General features: G+C 43.7%; 1 protein-coding gene across 3 annotated transcripts in view; it reads left to right on the top strand.

The window, feature by feature from the left end:
* GRID1 (glutamate ionotropic receptor delta type subunit 1) overlaps positions 1-21,817 on the top strand; it is a 666,519-nt gene that overhangs the window by 433,622 nt on the left and 211,080 nt on the right. For all 3 annotated transcript variants that reach the window (XM_073793383.1, XM_033841989.2, XM_033841990.2), the window contains exon 6: positions 11,343-11,513. In XM_073793383.1, the coding sequence (XP_073649484.1) occupies positions 11,343-11,513 (171 nt within the window). The remainder of the gene's footprint in view (positions 1-11,342; positions 11,514-21,817) is intronic.

A 21,817-nucleotide genomic window follows, 5' to 3' on the forward strand; every position in this document is an offset into this window, starting at 1 on the left:
TCCTTATCATTTTGATTGCTATTTCGAAGATTTCTCCTCATTATAAAAATTTATCCTCTTTACTATTCAGACTCGAAGTGAGACTTCTGTAGTGATTCTCCCTCTGTTTTAAATAAAATATTTTTAAGAAGTTTAAAAGGTACAGAGCACGATATAACAAACACCTACATGTCCACCATTCAAATTTTGTATTATTTGAGACCTTAATTTTTAAGAAATTGACCATTTCAGATAGATTTGGAGTCTGTTCTGTACCCACTTACTGAGCCCATTAAATTCTGTACCAGACAGGCTGATGTTGACTATAAATTACAGAAAAATCTGAATCTAATTTCCTTAAGTGGACCGAGATTTTATTATCTCACCTTAGAGAAGGCTCAGAGATATGTCATATGGTTACAGGGCAGAGTGACTCAGAGGCTGAGTAGTACCCTCAGGACCCCGGTTTGGTCTGTGGTCCTCAGTGTGCGAGGCCTGCCCTCACATGGAATCTCCCTGTGATTCAAACCTCCAGAGGCAGAAGGTTGCTGTCTCTTCTAGGGCTTTTTAATACTGAGCAAACCTCAGAATTCCTCAAAGAGAACCCCCCTCACATCTCAACAATCAGAAATGGAGTCACGTACCCTCCCGAAAACTGCTGAAAGTCGTAGGAACACGCAGGTTGGCTCAGACCAAGCAGGATGTACCTCTGGTTCTGAACACAGGGGGTCACCCCGACTTGGAATCCCATGGTGGAGCACAGGGCACCTGTTCACATGAGGGCTGTGCCAGTACAGAAGAAGAGGGGCGAGACGGTCTGGAAGGCAGCAGATCTGTTTGTTGCCCAGTGGCAACCCCTCTCCCGAGGTCAGTGCGTGTCCTTCACAGTTATGTTTCTATTGTCCCATTACATACGTTTCTACTGTTTGATCTATCATTCTGTCACTTGCTCTTCATTGTCTTGCTTTCTTTTTCTGTTTTCCTTAGCTGTGTTATCTACAGCTGTACAGGTAATAACGTAGTACTGTAGATTTATTCAGTCTTCTTTATTCCTGCATAGTAGCTCACCGTACAAATTCCATTGCTTCTTGGATTCTATTTTTGTTGTCTTCGTTGTTGATTTTACATCAGAGGCCTGAATGGAAGTGAGGAAGAAACAGCTAAGTCTGACAGATACTGAAACTCCTCTGTCTCCAAATTATTCTGACAGTGTTGTCATCATCGTTTATATTCTCACAGTTGGCAGCAAGGAAGACTTTAAAAACCCTTACTAGCTTCCATATCAGTTGTTCATCACCTTTTTGGAGTCAAAGGCTTCTTTGGAAACCTATGGGCTTTTCTCCACAGGAAAATGCACACGTACTTGTATACTTCACATTTGGGGGGAAAGGTGGGCCCCCCTGAAGCCAGCCAGAGACACTGGCTGAAGACACATGTTACCTCTGACTGGTGACTATCAGATCCCATTCTGTTCCTTTCTGTGCTCTTTAGGAAGGACAGTTTTGGTTTTGATCAGTGAATTAAGTATGTCCTGTCTGGGAGGTTGTGAGGATTGGATCTTCTTTAGAATTTTTCTAATTTTTCTTCAGTTTTAACTCTTTGTAAGTGGAAATTTGTAGAGGTTTCCTAATAATTTAATTGAGCTAAGATACAGATCACCTAAGCTTCAGTGTGTATTCTCAGTACAAATTTAGAGACAGTAAATATTTTTATTATTCAGTGCATGATGCAAGTCTCACATTTTATTGTTTTCATAGAAATCTTTCTTTAGGTGTGCTACAAGACACCTAAAGAAAGACACGAAAGAGTCTTTTTTCCCCCCGACGGCTAGCAAGAAGGGTGTAATGTTACTGGGAACGTCATCCCTGTTTTCTTCTCTACTTGTTTTAGTTGTTACAATATTTTTGTCACCAAACTGCATATAATTCTTCCATTGAAAACGAAGCTAGTTCCAGCAGTAGTTTGCTATCTGTTTGTTTTAATTCCACAATCAATATGTGCTCCACTTCCTACATTCTACCATCTTTAAAGGTGATCCATTTGGAACCACTTTAGTCCAAGACAGCATCATCTCTCACAAAGATAATCTCTTGAGTGAGCAGTATTGAGAGAGGATTTATAGTGGAGCCTCCTAGATTGCAGGAGAGGAAGGTAACAGAAATTCAGGGGGGATATTTCTGGAGCAACAGAAAATAAATAAGGTGGAACCTGCCAAATATTTACCTTCTTCCACCTATAATAGTGAGATGATTCAAGAATACAATTGGGATTTAACCAAATGGAAAAGGTTGCACATGCTTCTCTTGGGCCCCTCAGAACTAGGGCTCCTTTTAATATTAATGACAGTGAACTTTGGAGAAGGCAGGCGAGTGAAGCAAATGTAAATTGTAGCATAAGAACTGAGGTTTAGTCAGTCACACAGCCAAGACACATAGAGAGGGATCTGGGAGATGGATAGGTATCCCAAGAAAAAGGCAGGGTCATGCCGTAAAGAATTAAAATTCTATATACAAGGTTGAGTGGTATGTCTTTCAGAAGAATAATTAGCTTGAATGACACTCCCAAAAGGAAAAGAACTAAAAAAGGTGGAAGTAATGTATTTTAAAAATAGTTTTAAATAGGTCACTGAACAGTCAAGAATAATGTCCACAAGAGCCAAATATAAAGGGAAAATGGAAACTCTGGGAAATAGTTGAGCTTCAAATTAGGTTTTGCCTTAAATCTATTGGTCACGCTGTGGAGACCTTGAGCTTCCGTTCTTCTGGCTGTGTGGGACATAGAACACATGAGGTCCAGTGTAAGGACCAAGCAAATGAGAGATTTCCACATACAGCTGGAGACTTACATCCTCACTCTAAGGGCTGATGAGAAACAAACCCACTGTGCAGAAGGGAATAGGAAGGGAAATTTCCTGCCTTGACTCGGAGTTGCCTAGAGGAGGGATATTTCCTTGAGAAGTGATGACTCTCATGCAGGCTTGTGATCCAGGTCACACCACCTCTGGTGCCTAACAAAGCACAAAGGAAAATCTCATGTTAAATTATGTGGTTATAGATTGGGAGTGATCCTAGCGAGGGGGTAGAAGCAAGCATAAATATTTTCCGAAGTAATGGCAATTGCGTCAAGCTTCAGAGAATTCCTAAGGAAGTTCTAGGAGAATAAGATTGCATGTGAGAAAGAAAGGGAGGGAGGGAGGGAGGGAGGGTGGAAGGAAGGGAGGGAGGGTGGAAGGAAGGGAGGGAGGGAGGGAGGGAGGGAGGGTGGAAGGAAGGGAGGGAGGGAGGGTGGAAGGAAGGAAGGGAGGGAGGGAGGGTGGAAGGAAGGGAGGGAGGGACGGAGGGAGGGAGGGTGGAAGGAAGGAAGGGAGGGAGGGAGGGAGGGTGGAAGGAAGGAAGGGAGGGAGGGTGGAAGGGAGGGAGGGTGGAAGGAAGGGAGGGAGGAAGGAAGGAAGGAAGGAAGGAAAGAAAAAGGGAAGGAGGGCGGGTGAGAGAGAAAGAAAAGCCATCATGAGTGAAATCCCAGGAAAAAAAAAAAAGGGGGGGACAGCTTCATCAGATCTGAAGTGACTTTAGATATTAGAATTATCCGACATAGAATATGAAATAAGTGTGTGCCTAGACATGTTTCAAAAGTAAAGAGATGCTGGGAAATATGAACAAGGAGTAAAAACACGTTTTAAAAAGAAGCAGAATGAAGAAAGAAACAGAGCTTCAGGAAATTGAAAACCTAATAATTGAAGCTAAAAGAAAAATCAAAGTGGACACATACAGAGAAAGAATTAGTGAAGTGGAAAATATGAAGAGATTATTTGGGATGTAGCCCAGGGAAACAAAGAGGTGGAAAATATGAAGGAGAGGTTAATATATATAAAAGATAGAATAAGATCTAACGTACTGTTAGTTGGATTTCCAGAAGGAAATAGGAGATGACAGGGAAAAATAACATGAAAGGATATTACGGTTTCGACCTCTCTAGAATTATTGAAAGAAACTAAACCCCAGATCTAGGAAGCCCAAGGATCAGGAGCAGAATAAAAATAAGAAATCCACACCTCATAGTGTGACCACAGAACACCAGAGACTGTAAAAAGTCTGAAGAGCATCCACAGAGAAAACACAGGTCATCTTCAAAGGAATGACACTTAACCTGATTCCTAATAACCGGAGGTTGTGGCCTGAATAATGGTTCACAAAGATATCCAGGGCCTAGTCCCTGGAAACTGTAAGTGTCACCTTATATGGCAGAAGAGATTTTGTAACATGATTAAGTTAACAGTCTTGAAATGGGGAGATTACCTTGGGTTATCCAAGTGTACCCTAAATACAACCCCAGGTGTCCTTTTAAGAGGGATATTTAACTATACAGAAGAAGAGAAGGCAATGTGACCTGGGAGGAAGAGATTGGAGTGATGTGGCTACAAGCAAAGAAGTGCTGGCAACCACGAGAAACTGTAAGAGGCAAGGAACAGATTCTCCCCTAGAGCCTCTGGAAGGAGTATATCCTTGCCAACATTCTGATATCAGCCCAGTGAGACTGATTTTTGGACTTCTGGCCTGTGGAACTGTGACAGAATAAAATGTTGTTGTTCCAAGCCACTAAGTTTGTGTTAATTTGTTATTGCAACCATAGGAAAATAATACACTGGACAAAAATAGAAGCAAGAATACAGTGTAATATTATCTTCACTGTGCTATGAAAAATAGTGTTCAACTTAGAACTTTCTATTTCAAGAATGAGCTAAACAAAAGATATTTTCCAATAAACAGAAACTAAGTTTATCACCAGCAAACCCACATTAAAGGAAATCCTAAATGATATACTTCAGGGGGAGAAAAATGATCTCCGATGTAAGGTTTGAGGTCCACAGAAGAATGTATAACAAATATATTGATAAATATTGGTTAAGTAGATAAATAGTAACTGTATAAAATAATGGAAATTATGTGTGATAAGAGGGCACAAAGAAAGATAGAATTAAAATACTAGATATCATCACATTAGTTGAAATGATGGTGATTAGAGATAAAGACTGAAGAAGAGAGTAAAAAATATTGATTAATTTTATACTTTTATGCATATTAAAATATCTATGATATCCAATGAGAGAATAATGGATAACATAACTTCTAAAAGAGGGTAAGAAAATGAAAATAGGAAAAAATCATTCCAAGAGGAAGCTAAAAAGAAGGAAGAAAAAAGAAATGGTAAAATATGTAAATAATATGAGAAAAGTAATCCATATACGTATGCAATCATAATCCAATATAAATGGATTAAGATTTCTACTCAAATGTCTAGGACGGATATAAAAAACCAAGTATATTTTGCTTACAGGAGTCCCACCTAAAATGTGAGACAGAGGAAGACTGACAGCAAAGTAATGAGAAAAAAGCAGGCAGATTCTAACCAAAATAAAACTGGTGTAGATGTTATTAACAGTAGACTGTAAGGCAAGGTGCATTACTAGAAATAAAGAGGGTATCTAAATAATGATAAAAGGTTCAGTTGAGCAAGGAGGGGTTGTAATTCTAAACTTACATGTAATTAATAAAAGACAATATGGTTTTTGAAAATACAGACTGAATACAAAGAGAAATAGAAAAATTCCTCATCTAATGGACCTAAAAACAGACCATTGAAATCAACAACAATTGGACAGTGAACATGCATGAAACATTCATGCAAACTGTCACAAAATGAGGCTCAGTAAATTTTAAAGGATTTGTATCACACAGTCCACATTCTTGGGATACAATACATTTAAACATAAATCAATACGAAGATTACTAAAAAAAAACCTCATGTTTGGAAAATTTTGGAAGAAAAATCTCTAGTAAACTCATGTAAATTCATGGGTCAAAAAATTCATGGGTCAAAAATAAATGTAAATTCATGGGTCAAAAATAAATCAAAAAGGAATTTTAGGGGCTTCCCTGGTGGCACAGTGGTTGAGAGTCCGCCTGCCGATGCAGGGGACACGGGTTCGTGCCCTGGTCCGGGAAGATCCCACATGCCGCGGAGCGGCTGGGCCCGTGAGCCATGGCCGCTGAGCCTGTGCATCCGGAACCTGTGCTCCACGACGGGAGAGGCCACAACAGTGAGAGGCCCGCGTACCACAAAAAAAAAAAAAAAAAAAAGGAATTTTAGAAATAATGATACAATTAATATATGTGATAACTTCCGGGATACAACCAAAGCAATGTTTGGGTGTAGATATATAGTCTTAAATACTTCATTAGGAAAGACAAAAGCTTTCCTAAGCTTCACATGGAAAAATGTTTGAAAAATAACCACTTAATAAATCCAAAGAAAATAGAAAAATAAAAATAATCAAGATGAGTAGACATTAATGAAATAGAAAACCAACACATAAAAGAGTATCAGTTAAGCCAAAACTTACTTTTTAAAGAGAATTCATAAAATACACAGACCTCTAGGATCAAAGTAAGAGAGAAGACACAAATACAGATGATTAGAAGTGGCTGATGGCACACAACTTCAGATGCACTGCAGAGAATAGAAGAAGTAGAGTGACATTGTGAACAACTTATGCCATTAATTGGAAAATTTGGACAACATGGCTGAATTTTTAGAAAAAAGTGACTTAGGGCAAGGAAGACAAAACAAGCAAAATTCCCATAAAGATAAGGAAATTTAATTAGTAATAAAAATCTTTCTACAAAGAAAACACCAGTTTAGATGAATTTATAGGCTAGTTCTACCTAACATTCTGGAAGCTGGAGAAGGTATTTGCAGCGTGTGACAAAAGCTTAATATCCAGAACTAAAAAAAAAAAGTCCCACAAAGATATCCAACCCAGGAAATTGGACAAAAACACAGATACAAGAAAGGAAACACAAATGATTCATGAATGTATGAAAGATATTTAACTCTATTAAGAATTAGGGAAGTGGAAATTAAAGTCCAGTGATGTACCAGTTCGTTCTCACCAGATTGGCAAATATTAGGAAGTCATAGGCTATTAGGAGCAGGGAACGATGCAGAAAAACAGGAACTGTCTTCACCACACACAATTGTAAGTGGATACAAATCACTTTGGAAATTTGGTATTACCTAGTAAACTTGAACATGTACATATTCTCCCATGGAGGAATTCTAATTCTAGGTATATAGAGAAATTCTTAAAAGTGTGTACCAAGACACACAGGCAGGAAAAATGTGCATAGAAGCTTTGTTCCTAATAGCAAAGAAGCAAAAACATTCAAACGGTAATCACAATAGGGTGAATACATTGTGGCAGAATCACACAGCACAATAGTACCGCTGTGAACATGAATGAACCAGAGCTGCATCCATCTCCATGAATAGATCACAAACACTTAATGTTAAACCCGGTGGGTTTTAGACGTTGGTGAGCACTGGAATTGTCTGGAGAGCCAGTGGAGACATAGAAGCCTTGCTTGTGGAAATGGGACTGGACTGTACCTCTGTAATTTTGCCAATTCCCCAGGTGATCCTGATACACAGCAAAGTTTGAGAACCACTGTGTTAAAACACAGTTGTAAGAGGATGCAGACTGTTTAGCTTACACAAAGGTGAACAAAACGAACAAGACTAAGATATATATTATTTAGGTTACATACATAAGTTATAGCAAGACAAAGGCAGCTCCTGGTGAGGAGGAAATGGTAAGCTTCCAACCAAGATGCAGGTTATTTTTTGATGGAAGTTACACTGAAATCATTTTATTATTCATACTTTATGTAATGTTTGTACATTAAGATATATTTCACAAGGCAAACTTAAAAAGTAATCAAATAAGCAAGATTTATTTTGAGCCTGTGCCCTTCAGCACTTCAGGGAGCTTCTGGGTATGATGTGTTACTGTTTCATTGCTGCGTTGATGGCTTTGGTGAGGTCGGTGGAGATCACACAGTATATACACATTGTCTTGTTTCTTCTGCTCATCAGCAGCACTGTCTGGAAGGAATGTTCAACTGGGGCAGAGGGGAAGTTTGTTCTCCATGTGGGTTATGTAAATAGGCTGCTTGCATTGCCCTCTGCACCCTTAGGAAGGCCCGGAGTTTGGTCCTGTTCACAGTGGTCCAGAGGCTGACCTGGTGTGCAGCCTGGAGGCAGTGCCTGCCTGACAGCAGCGAGCAGAGTGGGAGCAGATACCTGTGTGCAGCCCAGTGGTACTGAAGGGACATGGTAGGGCCAACAGGACAGAAGAGGGCCTGGCATGAAGCTGCCGGAACTGATTGATGATGCAGGCTTGGAAGTGTCCAAGGGAAGGATACATTCCTAGGAGAAGAAGTGACCCTTTTTCTTGCCTCCAAGCGATCCAGGGGAGTTGCTTCCATGGATTCTTAGAATGTGATTGCAGCTCTCTCTGTACTAGATACTAAGGATAGGCCCAGAGGTGTGGGGAGGTGGGTAGGAGTGCTTTGGCAGACAAGACTATGTGCTTCGACCCCAAGTGAGTGGGTGAAAACTGGGCCACGGGAGATGGGAGGTCTGCAGAAATCCAGCTGATCCTTACTCTGAGGAAGGCTTATAGCAGCTGATGGGTTGGAAGAAGCTGTACCAAGTTCTCATCTCTGTCCTGGGTAGGCAGAATTGAAAAGGAATAGTCGGAGATCTGGGCTACTTGGGACAGGGACCCAGCCCCCTTGATTAGGTCCTGGCTGCCCTGGCTTCTTTAGCCACTCACGCCAGGGGCTGCTGCATGTGGCCAGGGAAGGTGAGGGTTACACCTATTAGAAAGGTACTGTGTTCCCCCATCAGCCAGGCCCCCTACAATTTCCAGGGTTCTTCTTGGGGCACAGTAGGGAGGGTTCAGTGCCACTGACTCTCCCATCGGGAAGTTGAGGGTGCAGGAGAGGCTTAATAAAAGAACTTCTATGGTGACCTCTGCTATGAAAAGTAAGCGAGAAAAACAAAAGGTTCGTAACATATCCATTTCCTTTCCAAGGTGTGCTGGCTTTGATAAACCCCCTTATGCAAATTACATTCTTCATGACCTCGTGATTTTTCTAGGTTAAAAAAAAAAAAGGGGGGCTTCCCTGGTGGCACAGTGGTTGGGAGTCCACCTGCCAATGCAGGGGACACGGGTTCATGCCCCGGTCCGGGAAGATCCCACATGCCGCGGAGCGGCTGGGCCCGTGAGCCATGGCCGCAGAGCCTGCACGTCCGGAGCCTGTGCTCCGCAACGGGAGAGGCCACAACAGTGAGAGGCCCGCGTACCGCAAAAAAAAAAAAAATCCCCCTCCCCCACCGCAAAGGCCTCTGTATTCCTTCTCCAAGTAAAGCTGACCACTCCACCTATTGCTCTTTCTTATAGTTCTACTTACTATCAGGTCAGAATATGATTTCTCTCATCCTACTATCCTATGCTTGGGGCAAGGCATCCATTAGCAGGACAGCTAAGAGCAGAGCACAAATGTCCAGGCTTAGCTACATTCTCTGCTTCATTTCCTGAAGCCCAACTGGGTCCTGGGCCCATCTCACTTGGTGGTCCTATATTGCAATTTCCACACCATTGATTGTCAGTTGGTCCCAATCCAACAAGATCATTGTCCCTTAAACAGACTTTTGTCTGAAATACAAAGTTTAAGTGGCTTAAACCCAGATTCAATAGGTAATAGCACTTCAATTCTTTTGAAATGCCTGCAGTTCTGCATACTTGGGAACTACTGATCATTCTAAAAGGATGCAATTCTTAATTTCCTCCTTTCTCCCAGATCTAGCATATGGCTACAACTGACCAGTCTACACACTCATATTGAGTACCTAGGACATTCCTGAAATACTTTGTTTACCCTTATACCCTTAAACATGTTATGTTCTTGTTTAAGTGATTTTGAAACTCCTGATCACTCATTTCTAACCTCATTAGGTCCATTTATACCATCTCACCGTCTCAACTCTAGACTGTGTCATCTGCAAGGAGGAAGACTTAAGACCAATTTTAAAACACAGTTATTCACAGTTAAAATCTTGACTTGCAGCCAACACTGATGGAGTCACTTCTTAGAACCAGCGAACCAGGGCTTTCTTAACCTGACTCTCTCCCACCACCAAAACCCTTGGTGAATGTCCGTTTCTTGTAGTTCCTGTGTTGATCTCAGACATGGAGCTGTTTTGTTCCTCTCTAATCCTCACTCCATACAGCAGCCAGAGATTTTTTAAAATGTAAATCTGATTGTGGCTTGTTGGTGGATAAAATCTTTCAAGGGCTTCTCATTGTCTCTAGTGAGGATGATTTAGCGGGATTTACTGAACCCCACACCCACATCTGGCCCAGGACACAGATCCCATGCTGCCTTTGACCATCTCTCCCCCCTGCCAGTGGCCCTGCCCCTCCCTAGGTTGGAGGGGCACCCCGCTACCTGTACCGGAATAGGGTACCACAGGGTGCCACCTGTTGCCCGCATCTTCAGGAGCACGGCCAACGACTCAGCTCTGCACTGCCCCTCCCCCTCCCCCCCTACCTGCAAGCACTTTGCCTAACAAGGTCATCCTTCAGGTTCAGCTTCAGCGCTAATTCCTCACACAAGCCTCGTCCTGGAAAGAGCTCCCCTTAGCCTGCTCCCTTTGCTATTTCTGTGCATGAGAGTGCTCACTTTCAATAGGATAATAATAGGATCTTCCTCATAGCATTCCTAAGGTTGTTGTGAGTACCAACTGATAAAATGTGTGTAAAGAGCTTAGCAAATGGTCTCATGTGGAAGCACAATAGGTTTCCTTTGCCCCTAGATTTCCATATGACATCACTCAGCATATTTCATTCTATGATGAAACCTTGAGTTTCATCAGATGGGATTAAGCCTGACTCATTCACTGCTATATGCCCAGTGCTCAACACAGAACAAATCACAGAGGAGCTGTTGGGTAGATTTTGTGCAATGAATGAGTGGACATATTTTTAAAATTTGTACGCAAATCTTTTTTTAAAAGAAAATCTAATGATTAAAGAATTAGGGGAAACTCATTGCATTTTGGTCAGCTGTGCCAGAGAAAACCAGTTTTCCTTGTCTAAATCAGGTAGATGACTCCCAACAGGAAATTCAGCCTTTAATTCCAGCTAATGCCTGTTGTGACATTTGACAGCACTGGTTCTTTTTGAGTTTGACTCCGTGGAAGCCAGTGCATTGGTGGTTTAGCTGCAGATATCTTTTCCTGTCCTTCAGGGAAGGTGTTGAATAATCCTGTTTCCATTTTAGGGTAAGCAAGTATTATTTGTCAATAAGCAACAAATGAATTCTTTGACCTTGGGCCCAAACTCATAACCCCTTTGGCATCAGCTATTTAGGCTGTAGACCTAGACAACTACTGGTAAGTCTTTTGCAGAGATCATGAGCTCATGAGTCGATGGTAAACATTTCTGGTTATCTTCCCAGGAAATCAGTGACCCGGAGATCCTGGATCTGGTCCACAGCGCCCTCGGCAGGATGACCGTGGTCCGGCAGATCTTCCCATCTGCAAAGGACAGCCAGAAATGCATGAGGAACAACCACCGCATCTCTTCCCTGCTCTGCGACCCCCAGGAAGGCTACCTCCAAATGCTGCAGGTCAGTGCTTGCCTCCCAAGCTCCGTCCAGGAGGAAGTCTCACCCGTACACTTGGTCTGTCACGGTCAACAACATGCCTCAGCTGTTGGCCGAGTGCTGTTGCTCACCAACTTCAGTAACTAGAACTCTGTCATTTGCTGACATTGAAACCAGTCAACTGGGCAGTGCCTCTAAGCACATTAGCAGGCAGTTATGGCCACTGTCAGCAGGCAGGACATATGAGCTCACTGGGTGCCTCTAATATTTAAAAGTTGCATGCTTAGGGAGTAAGGAGAGTCCTGTCTTTTAGGCTTCTGTGATGACTGTTTTGTGGGGCATGATTTCATCTGGCAGGACTGGGGGTAGGGCCTTCCTGCGGGGAGTCATCATTTTGAACCTGTTTTAAGTTGTTCCGTGTAGAAAGTCAATAATATGGAAACAGCTGGGAACTGTCCCAGTTCATCTTCTGAATGCTGAGGCTTAGGTCAACCAGAACATGCTGGATTCCCAGCTGAGCAGGGAGGGGCAAAAGGGTAGGAGCATCACTTGCCCACCTGTTCCGTTCCTTCCAAGATGAGAAGTACGGTGTGTATGGTTAGTTACTCTGCCACTCTCTTGACATAGGTGCGATCAGGGTTAGCTCCTCTTGGGTCTGGGAGGGGGATGTGGAGCTGTGCACCTGTTGAGAGGTGGTTTTCTCCCTGGATGTTTGGGGGTAACAGTGAAGCGCTGTGGAGACTGTCTGTTGGTAGCCCGGCCTCTGCGTCTCCACTAGGAATATAGCACCCAAGAAAACATTCATTTGACACTTGGAAGTTTCTCCCAGTTGGGTTTGTGAAAAGTGCTCAGAAGTTTGTGCATGGGATATGCATGCCACTCGGCATTTGAAACTAGTTACACCTTCTTTACTCAGTAAGGATTGTAGGGCAGAAATGGGCTGTGTCTGCCACCTGAGTATTGGGGCCACCCCAGAACATCTTGGTATCATCTAATCAGGGGGCACATGATTTGCGGAGGGGGGTTATTAGAATCTCTATGGTAGGCTGGGTACATGTGTGATTTGCCAAGGTACCAAATCCAGTCCATAATCTTATATGGGAGGGGCGGTGCGGGGAGAGGAAACACGCTCCAACAGGCGGCAAACGCTGTTCTTGGTTGATAGGGAAGCACAGAAGACACTGAGATTTTAGCTGGAGTAACTCCCTCTTCCCCAAAACCCATGGCTCCAGGGAGCCATCAGAAGGTCTGGGGTCTTTCTGAGGTGGTGAAGGGTTGACCGAGAGAGTGGACCAAAGGCCTCCACAGGGCCATAGACTTGAGAGCCCTGGGCATATGGGCCAGACGTGGAAGGTGCTTAATGCAAGGATTTGTGGTTTTGGATCCTGCCGTGACCTGTCCTGCCTTCTTCTCTTCTGGAGTTTGGAAGAAGAGGTGAGGGGGTCTCATGGTGCCTCTGTATTTACCATCCCACTCTCCGTGTGGATGCAAGTGCAGTGCGACCACGTGGCCCAGGCAGTGTGTGCTCATCCCCACCCAGGGCAGGATGGGGAGGTGCCAGCCACTCTGTGTGGGGGCCAGACCCCGGGAGGGTCTCACTCCTAGGAAGTTCTTCCCAGGTTCTCTCTCCTCAAAGGGCTTCGTCCTCCTCCAAACGTACACCAGCCCTGCTGCACCCTGCCCCATATCCCCCATCCATTTTCCTCAGTCCTTGCTTTACCATACTGCACTTCTACTCCAGGAGAAAGGAGGGCTGCTTCCCGGTACACCAGCACGTGCTGCCTTGATGGGGTGGAGGGAGAGGAGAAAGTACTTCCTGTCTAGGTCTTGATTATTCATTGTGCCCTGGGCAAAAGGCTTAGGTGAGCTCTTTGGTTGCACATCAAACACACCGGATACAAAGAATCTGTCCTGGAGGCCAAGACAGAAAAGGAGACTGATGGTAGCAGCAAGGAATGCAGTAGAGGGCTTTCTGAAATGACACACAACCATTAGGAGGATGAACAAAGCCATGGCTCTGAGGTGGGTGGCTAGTCATCAAGTGAGGTCAGTGCAATATCGAACCTAGAATCCTGGCCACCCTACCTCTCTTTGTTCCTTCTGAGACCCAGGCACTACATAAAGTGCAAGATTTAAGAGTGAAATCATAGAGATCTTGTAACAGTAGTAGGAGCAGTAGTAACAGTAGCAGCAGTAGCAGTAATACTAGCAGTAGTCACAGTAGCAGCAGCAGTGGCTATAATAGTGTTAGTAATAGTAGCGGTAGCAGTAGTAGTGATGGCGGCAGTAATAGGAGCAGCAGTAATAGCAGCAGAAGGAGTAGTAGCAGTAGTAGCAGCAGTAATAGTAACAGTAGCAGCAGTAGCAGTAATAGTAGCAGTAGTCACAGTAGCAGCAGCAGTGGCTATAGTAGTGTTAGTAGTAGTAGCAGTAGCAGTAGTATAGTAATCGTAGCAGCAGTAATAGCAGCCGAAGTAGTAGCAGTAGTAGCAGCAGTAATAGAAGTAATAGTAACAGTAGCAGCAGTAGCAGTAATAGTAGCAGAAGTCACAGTAGCAACCGTAGTACCTGTAGTAGTGTTAATAATAGTAGTGGTAGCAGTAGTAGTGATAGCGGCAGAGGTAGTAATAGTAGCAGTAGTGGTAGTAGTAGTAGTAGTAATAGTAGCAGTAGCAGTAGTAGTGATAGCGGCAGTGGTAGTAATAGTAGCGGTAGTGGTAATAGTAGTAGCAATAGTAGCAGTAGCAGCAGTAGCAGTAATAGTAGCAGAAGTCACAGTAGCAATCGTAGTACCTGTAGTAGTGTTAGTAATAGTAGCAGTAGTAGTGATAGCGGCAGAGGTAGTAATAGTAGCAGTAGCGGTAGTAGTAGTAGTAATAGTAGCAGTAGTAGCAGAAGCAGAAGCAGAAGCAGCACTGGCAATAGTAGAAGTAGTAGCAACAGCAGCAATAGCACAGGAGCCAGCTTGCTTGGGTTCAAATTCCAGTAACTCTAGTTACTAACTGTTTATTATTATTTATTTGTCATTCTGTGCCTCAGTTTCCTTCTGTGTAAACTGGGGATTAGAACACTACCTACCCCTCAGAGTCATAATGAAAATTAAAGGGGAGAACACATAGAAAGCAGTTTGAACAAGGCTGAGCTATTAACAGTACCGCTCTGGAGGAGGGAGCCAGGTGTGTTCAGGGTTTCCACGGAAAGGCTGAACATGGCCTCGTTATTTTTTGTATGACGTAGTCCGCTCCCTTCTTGAGCATGCTCTTGGATAGCCTCACAGTGGGTGGGAGAGCACTTCCCACCTGTCCAGCCCCTGATCACCGGCATCCAGCACCACTTACTGTCCGTATCAGTCACACAATCATCGCTGCCTTGTGTGGGAGGGGAGAGGCCTTGTCTTTGCGACCCGCTTAGCTCTTCAGACAAGACCCTGCTCCTTGGAGACTCTCGATAAGGACTGATGGGGTGGATCTGTTAAGAATGCAGGTCTTAACATAAGTTAAACTGTCTCTAGAAGCCTCTTTATAGATCCATAAATAAAATACGTTATTAAAGCAATCTATCTCCATTCATTGCATCTCCTTCCTTGTGCGGGCTATGAAGAGAGGCCAACGTGGATTTATTTACTCATCCTACCCAACCACCATTTGGGCAGATTCATCTCATTTACAAGTCATTCCCTTCACGTTTCCTCAGTAGCTATTACCACTTCTTTCTTTCTTAATGACAGTGTAGAGGGCAAACTAATTTCTACTAGCCTCTAGCTGTGAGATTTATGGAGAAGATTCTAACATGTTTAGCACAAGCAACTGAAGGGAAAAAAAAAAAAACAAAACAGCATTGATGTCGTGGATTATTAACTTTGTCTTGATGAAATTAATCAAAATCCTTTTGGAAATGGAACCCTCAAGTCCATCTTTAGTTTCTCCCCCAGATGGCTGCTCTTGGGATGATAATTCTGGATTAGAAGTTTTCAAGCGGACCATCAAAAACAGGGAATTTTTACAGGATCGTTCATCTCTCCGCTTCTGTACTGAGCTGGCGTCAGAAGCTCCATCTTCTTCTATTAGGCCTGTGGTCAGGGCTTTCTGTGCTCCAGAGCCAACCAGGCAGTTACAGCAAATGATTTTGGTTCCTATTTAGTAAAGAGAACATCTTTTGGAAGAAAAGTACTTAAATAAGTGGCTTCTAGTGGCTCCAAAAGTATTGCCTTTGCCAGTGTGCAGCGCTGTTTATTTTTCCCTACAAAGCACTGTCTTATTTGGGTGTTTCTGATTCTTGTTTTCTCGACAAGTTAGTTTAGGGCCTGTCTTACTCAGCTAGTAATAAAAGTGACAAGCAGACCGTAAGGACCCCTGAGACTTTGCTCAGATGTCATGGGTAGCCTTGGTCAGAGATGCATGTTTAGCATCCTTGGTCTCCAGAACTGCATTGCCTGGTGACTTCAGGGCTATAATTGACCTAACAGACACATTGTCACATTGCTACCCCATTTCTATTCAAATGTGTTTCCAAGGCGGGACAGGCGAATGAGAGAAGCTGTGTTGTCTGGTCACTGTGAAGCCTGATCCTTGAATTAGGCTGCAGGGGCTAATGTGGTATTATTATAAAATGCTCCCTCAGGTTGGAATTTCCCTTCTTTATGCATTTTAAAATTGTGGAATGGCTTGATAGATGGAATCACTCCTTCCTCACTCAATCTATTAAAGCATTTCACCCCGCCCCTTACATCCCTGTTTCTGTAAGGCTTTCTGGACTTCTCCCTAGCTTACAAGTTTTTTGTCAACCTGCCTGTAGAGTTCTTTCCTCTGGAGCAACACTGAGCCTCCTCACATCAGAGCTACCTCGGACTTCATGTCACTTTCTCTGGTTTTCTTCACCCTAAAGACCCAGATGGAACATGTAGGGACCAGACTGGGGAAGCGTGAGCATCGATGCCTTTGTCAGGGCCAGTTGAACAGGTGGTCTGCTTGGGTGCAGCTGGTTGCAGTTCTGGCCGCCGGTGGCCATGTGTACAACTGGAGGCCAGAGAGCCTCGGGTATAGCAAATGCTCCTCCACAACTCTCCCCCCTCCCCCGTCCTCGGATTCAACATGAGCAGAGATCCCCATCCTCTTGGCCCTCTGCCACCATCGGCTCCCTCCTCAGGCCTGGCCGTGGCGCCCTCTCTCAGGACGGGTGGGCTGGCAGCAGGTTGGCAGAGAGCTCTCGCCTGGAGATGGATTTCTCAAGCTGTGACATCTGGGCGTCAGCTTGTCCTCCCAGCTGGACCCTCTGCCGGCTGCTTGTCTGACTTCGCTGGACGGCTAGAGCCTGTCTGAGGATCTGGTCAGGGGTCAGTTCCTGCTGTTTGCCTCTGTGAGGCCTCCCTGCACTTTGATTGATTAATTACTTCGCTTGATTAATGACGGAGGCAAGAGAAAACTGGGCTCTTTAGAAGCCTGGAGGAAATGCAGCCTTTCTTAATGAACACATTTCCCACAGTTTTAGCTGTGGTGTTGGGTGGATAATGGTCTGGTGGCGAGCTGCAGCTGGCCCGTGTGGCTGCGACCCTGGCCTGCCATTCATCTTCCTTTGCCTTCCAGGATGATTTGTACCTTGATAACGTGGATGCACAACAGTTCCCTGGGCCCCTGGAGTGCAAGGGAGGCAAGGCTGGAGCACCCTAATATGACCTGCCTCAATTCTCAGATTTACTGTGGAGAAACGTGCACAGAGCACTGGGAAGGCAGACAGCTGGTGACCTAGCAGCGCCGTCATCCTCCTGGGCCTCTCCCTTCCAGCCTGACGGGGGTGGGCATAGGTCTCAGGCCGCTGAGATCCAGATAGGATTGGACACGTACAGGTCTCCTGAGGAGCTCAGCACATTTCACAGGGGGCTTCTGTTTTCATTACTCCTGGCCCTAATCCTGCCCCTAGGGACTCAGTAAGGAAGTAAACAAATCATCTGAGCTTCTGATGGGGCTGCCTCTACCCCACCCAGTACCGATCCAGATGGGAAATCAGTGTCTTTCCTGGTTTCAGCAAGACAGCAAATCCACGTCTCGGAGATGGTGTCACATACGGTGGAGGTAGAGGTGGGACTTTCGCATGGCAGCTGCACAAACAGCCTCGAAGTTTCGAAGTCTTCCCGGAGAAGGCTTGTGTGCTTCTCCACAGCCCCACCCCGTCCACCCAGGGCTTCATCCTTTCTCCACATCTTGCTAGCTTCCCGTTCCCTATCCACCCTCTCTTTTCTCCCTCTGGGTCTTGACTCCAAAGTAAATTCTCCTCATTTTCTCATGAAGATCAATTTAACAATTTTACTGGTAGCCTTTGCTCCTGCTGACACAGGTATTTTCCTAAATAAAATATAGTTACTGATGTAATGGGGATTCTGGGTGTTAACTGTTCAAAAAAATGTTATCTTTCCATCCCTGGTCCTCTGGCTTCATGTGACTGGTCTTTAATTATCCAGCAGCCAGGAATGTCTGCCTGGGTTTCTCAAGAGCTGAAACCCCAGTCAAGAGCTCACGGCTGAATTCTGTCTTCCGTTTCCTGCAGATGTGAGGACCAGCTTCTTTTTTTTTTTCTTCTTCTTCTTTTTTTTAACATCTTTATTGGAGTATAATTGCTTTACAATGGTGTGTTACTTTCTGCTTTATAACAAAGTCAGTCAGTTATACATATACATATATCCCCATATCTCTTCCCTCTTGTGTCTCCTTCCCTCCCACCGTCCCTATCCTACCCCTCTAGGTGGTCACAAAGCACTGAGCTGATCTCCCTGTGCTATGCGGCTGCTTCCTACTAGCTATCTGTTTTACGTTTGGTAGTGTATATATGTCCATGCCTCTCTCTCACTTTGTCCCAGCTTACCCTTCCCCCTTCCCGTATCCTCAAGTCCATTCTCTAGTAGGTCTGTGTCTTTATTCCCGTCTTACCCCTAGGTTCTTCATGACATTTTTTTTTCTTAGATTCCATACATATGTGTTAGCCTACAGTATTTGTTTTTCTCTTTCTGACTTACTTCACTCTGTATCACAGACTCTAGGTCCATCCACCTCACTGCAGATATCTCAATTTTGTTTCTTTTTATGGCTGAGTAATATTCCATTGTATATATGTGCCACATCTTCTTTATCCATTCATCCAATGATGGACACTTAGGTTGTTTCCATGTCCTGGCTATTGTAAACAGAGCTGCAATGAACATTTTGGTACATGAGTCTTTTTGAATTATGGTTTTCTCAGGGTATATGCCCAGTATTAGGATTGCTGTGTCGTATGGTAGTTCAGTTTTTAGTTTTTTAAGGAACCTCCATACTGTTCTCCATAGTGACTGTATCAGTTTACATTCCCACCAACAGTGCAAGAGGATTCCCTTTTCTCCACACCCTCTCCAGCATTTATTGTTTCTAGACTTTTTGATGATGGCCATTCTGACTGGTGTGAGATGATATCTCATTGTAGTTTTGATTTGCATTTCTCTAACGATTAGTGATGTTGAGCATTCTTTCATGTGTTTGTTGGCAATCTGTATATCTTCTTTGGAGAAATGTCTATTTAGGTCTTCTGCCCATTTTTGGATTGGATTGTTTGTTTTTTTGTTACTGAGCTGCATGAGCTGCTTGTAAATCTTGGAGATGAATCCTTTGTCAGTTGCTTCATTTGCAAATATTTTCTCCCATTCTGAGGGTTGTCTTTTGGTCTTGTTTATGGTTTCCTTTGCTGTGCAAAAGCTTTTAAGTTTCATTAGGTCCCATTTGTTTATTTATTTTTTTATTTCCTTTTCTCTAGGAGGTGGGTCAAAAAGGATCTTGCTGTGATTTATGTCATAGAGTGTTCCGCCTATGTTTTCCTCTAAGAGTGTGATAGTGTCTGGCCTTACATTTAGGCGTTTAATCCATTTTGAGTTTATTTTTGTATATGGTGTTAGCGAGTGTTCTAACTTCATACCTTTACATGTAACTGTCCAGTTTTCCCAGCCCCACTTACTGAAGAGGCTGTCTTTTCTCCACTGTACGTTCTTGCTTCCTTTATCAAAGATAAGGTGACCATATGTGTGTGGGTTTATCTCTGGGCTTTCTATCCTGTTCCCTTGATCTATATTTCTGTTTTTGTGGCAGTGCCATACTGTCTTGATTACTGTAGCTTTGTAGTATACTCTGAAGTCAGGGAGCCTGATTCCTCCAGCTCCATTTTTCGTTCTCAAGATTGCTTTTGCTATTTGGGGTCTTTTGTGTTTTCATACAAATTGTGAACTTTTTTGTTCTAGTGCTGTGAAAAATGCCAGTGGTAGTTTGATAGGGATTGCATTGAATCTGTAGATTGCTTTGGGTAGTATAGTCATTTTCGCAATGTTAATTCTTCCAATCCAAGAACATGGTATATCTCTCCGTCTATTTGTATCATCTTTAATTTCTTTCATCAGTCAGTCTTATAATTTTCTGCATACAGGTCTTTTGTCTCCTTAGGTAGGTTTATTCCTAGATATTTTATTCTTTTTTGTTGCAATGGTAAATGGGAGTGTTTTCTTAATTTCACTTTCAGATTTTTCATCATTAGTGTATAGGAATGCCAGAGATTTCTGTGCATTAATTTTGTATCCTGCAACTTCACCAAGTTCATTGATTAGCTCTAGTAGTTTTCTGGTAGCATCTTTAGGATTCTCTATGTATAGTATCATGTCATCTGCAAACAGTGACAGCTTTACTTCTTCTTTTCCGATTTGGATACCTTTTATTTCTTTTTCTTCTCTGATTGCTGTGGCTAAAACTCCAAAACTCTGTTGAGTAATAGTGGTGAGAGTGAGCAACCTTGTCTTGTTCCCGATCTTAGTGGAAATGGTTTCAGTTTTTCACCATTGAGGACAATGTTGGCTGTGGGTTTGTCATATATGGCCTTTATTATGTTGAGGAAAGTTCCCTCTATGCCTACTTTCTGCAGGGTTTTTATCATAAATGGGTGTTGAATTTTGTCAAACGCTTTCTCTGCTTCTATTGAGATGATCATATGGTTTTTCTTCTTCAGTTTGTTAATATGGTGTATCACGTTGATTGATTTGTGTATATTGAGGAATCCTTGCATTCCTGGAATAAACCCCACTTGATCATGGTGTATGATCCTTTTAATGTGCTGTTGGAGTCTGTTTGCTGGTATTTTGTTAAGGATTTTTGCATCTATATTCATCAGTGATATTGGCCTGTAGTTTTCTTTCTTTGTGACATCTTTGTCTGGTTTTGGTATCAGGGTGATGGTGGCCTCATACAATGAGTTTGGGAGTGTTCCTCCCTCAGCTATATTTTGGAAGAGTTTGAGAAGGATAGGTGTTAGCTCTTCTCTAAATGTTTGATAGAATTCGCCTGTGAAGCCATCTGGTCCTGGGCTTTTGTTTGTTGGAAGATTTTTTTTTTTTTTGCAGTACGCGGGCCTCTCACTGCTGTGGCCTGTCCCGTTGCGGAGCACAGGCTCCGGACACGCAGGCTCGGTGGCCCTGGCTCATGGGCCCAGCCGCTCCGCAGCATGTGGGATCTTCCCGGACTGGGGCACGAACCTGTGTCCCGTGCATCTGCAGGCGGACTCTCAACCACTGTGCCACTGGGGAAGCCCTGTTGGAAGATTTTTAATCACAGTTTCAATTTCAGTGCTTGTGATTGGTCTGTTCCTATTTTCTATTTCTTCCTGGTTCAGTCTTGGCAAGTTGTGCATTTCTAAGAATTTGTCCATTTCTTCCAGGTTGTCCATTTCGTTGGCATAGAGTTGCTTGTAGTAATCTCTCATGATCCTTTGTATTTCTGCAGTGTCAGTTGTTACTTCTCCTTTTTCATATCTAATTCTATTGATATGAGTCTTCTCCCTTTTTTTCTTGATGAGTCTGGCTAATGGTTTATCAATTTTGTTTATCTTCTCAAAGAACCAGCTTTTAGTTTTATTGATCTTTGCTATCGTTTCCTTCATTTCTTTTTCATTTATTTCTGATCTGATCTTTATGATTTCCGATCCGTCCGAAGCCCGAGCCTCAGCTCCCAGCCCCCGCCCACCCCGGCGGGTGAGCAGACAAGCCTCTTGGGCTGGTGAGTGCCGGTCGGCACCGATCCTCTGTGCGGGAATCTCTCCACTTTGCCCTCCGCACCCCTGTTGCTGCACTCTCCTCCGCGGCTCCGAAGCTTCCCCCCTCTGCCACCCGCAGTCTCCGCCCGCGAAAGGGCTTCCTAGTGTGTGGAAACCTTTCCTCCTTCACAGCTCCCTCCCACTGGTGCAGGACCCGTCCCTATCCTTTTGTCTCTGTTTATTCTTTTTTCTTTTGCCCTACCCAGGTACGTGGGGACTTTCTTGCCTTTTGGGAGGTC

This window comes from Tursiops truncatus, chromosome 16 (assembly GCF_011762595.2).
Source record: "Tursiops truncatus isolate mTurTru1 chromosome 16, mTurTru1.mat.Y, whole genome shotgun sequence".
NCBI classification, from domain to species: domain Eukaryota; kingdom Metazoa; phylum Chordata; class Mammalia; order Artiodactyla; family Delphinidae; genus Tursiops; species Tursiops truncatus.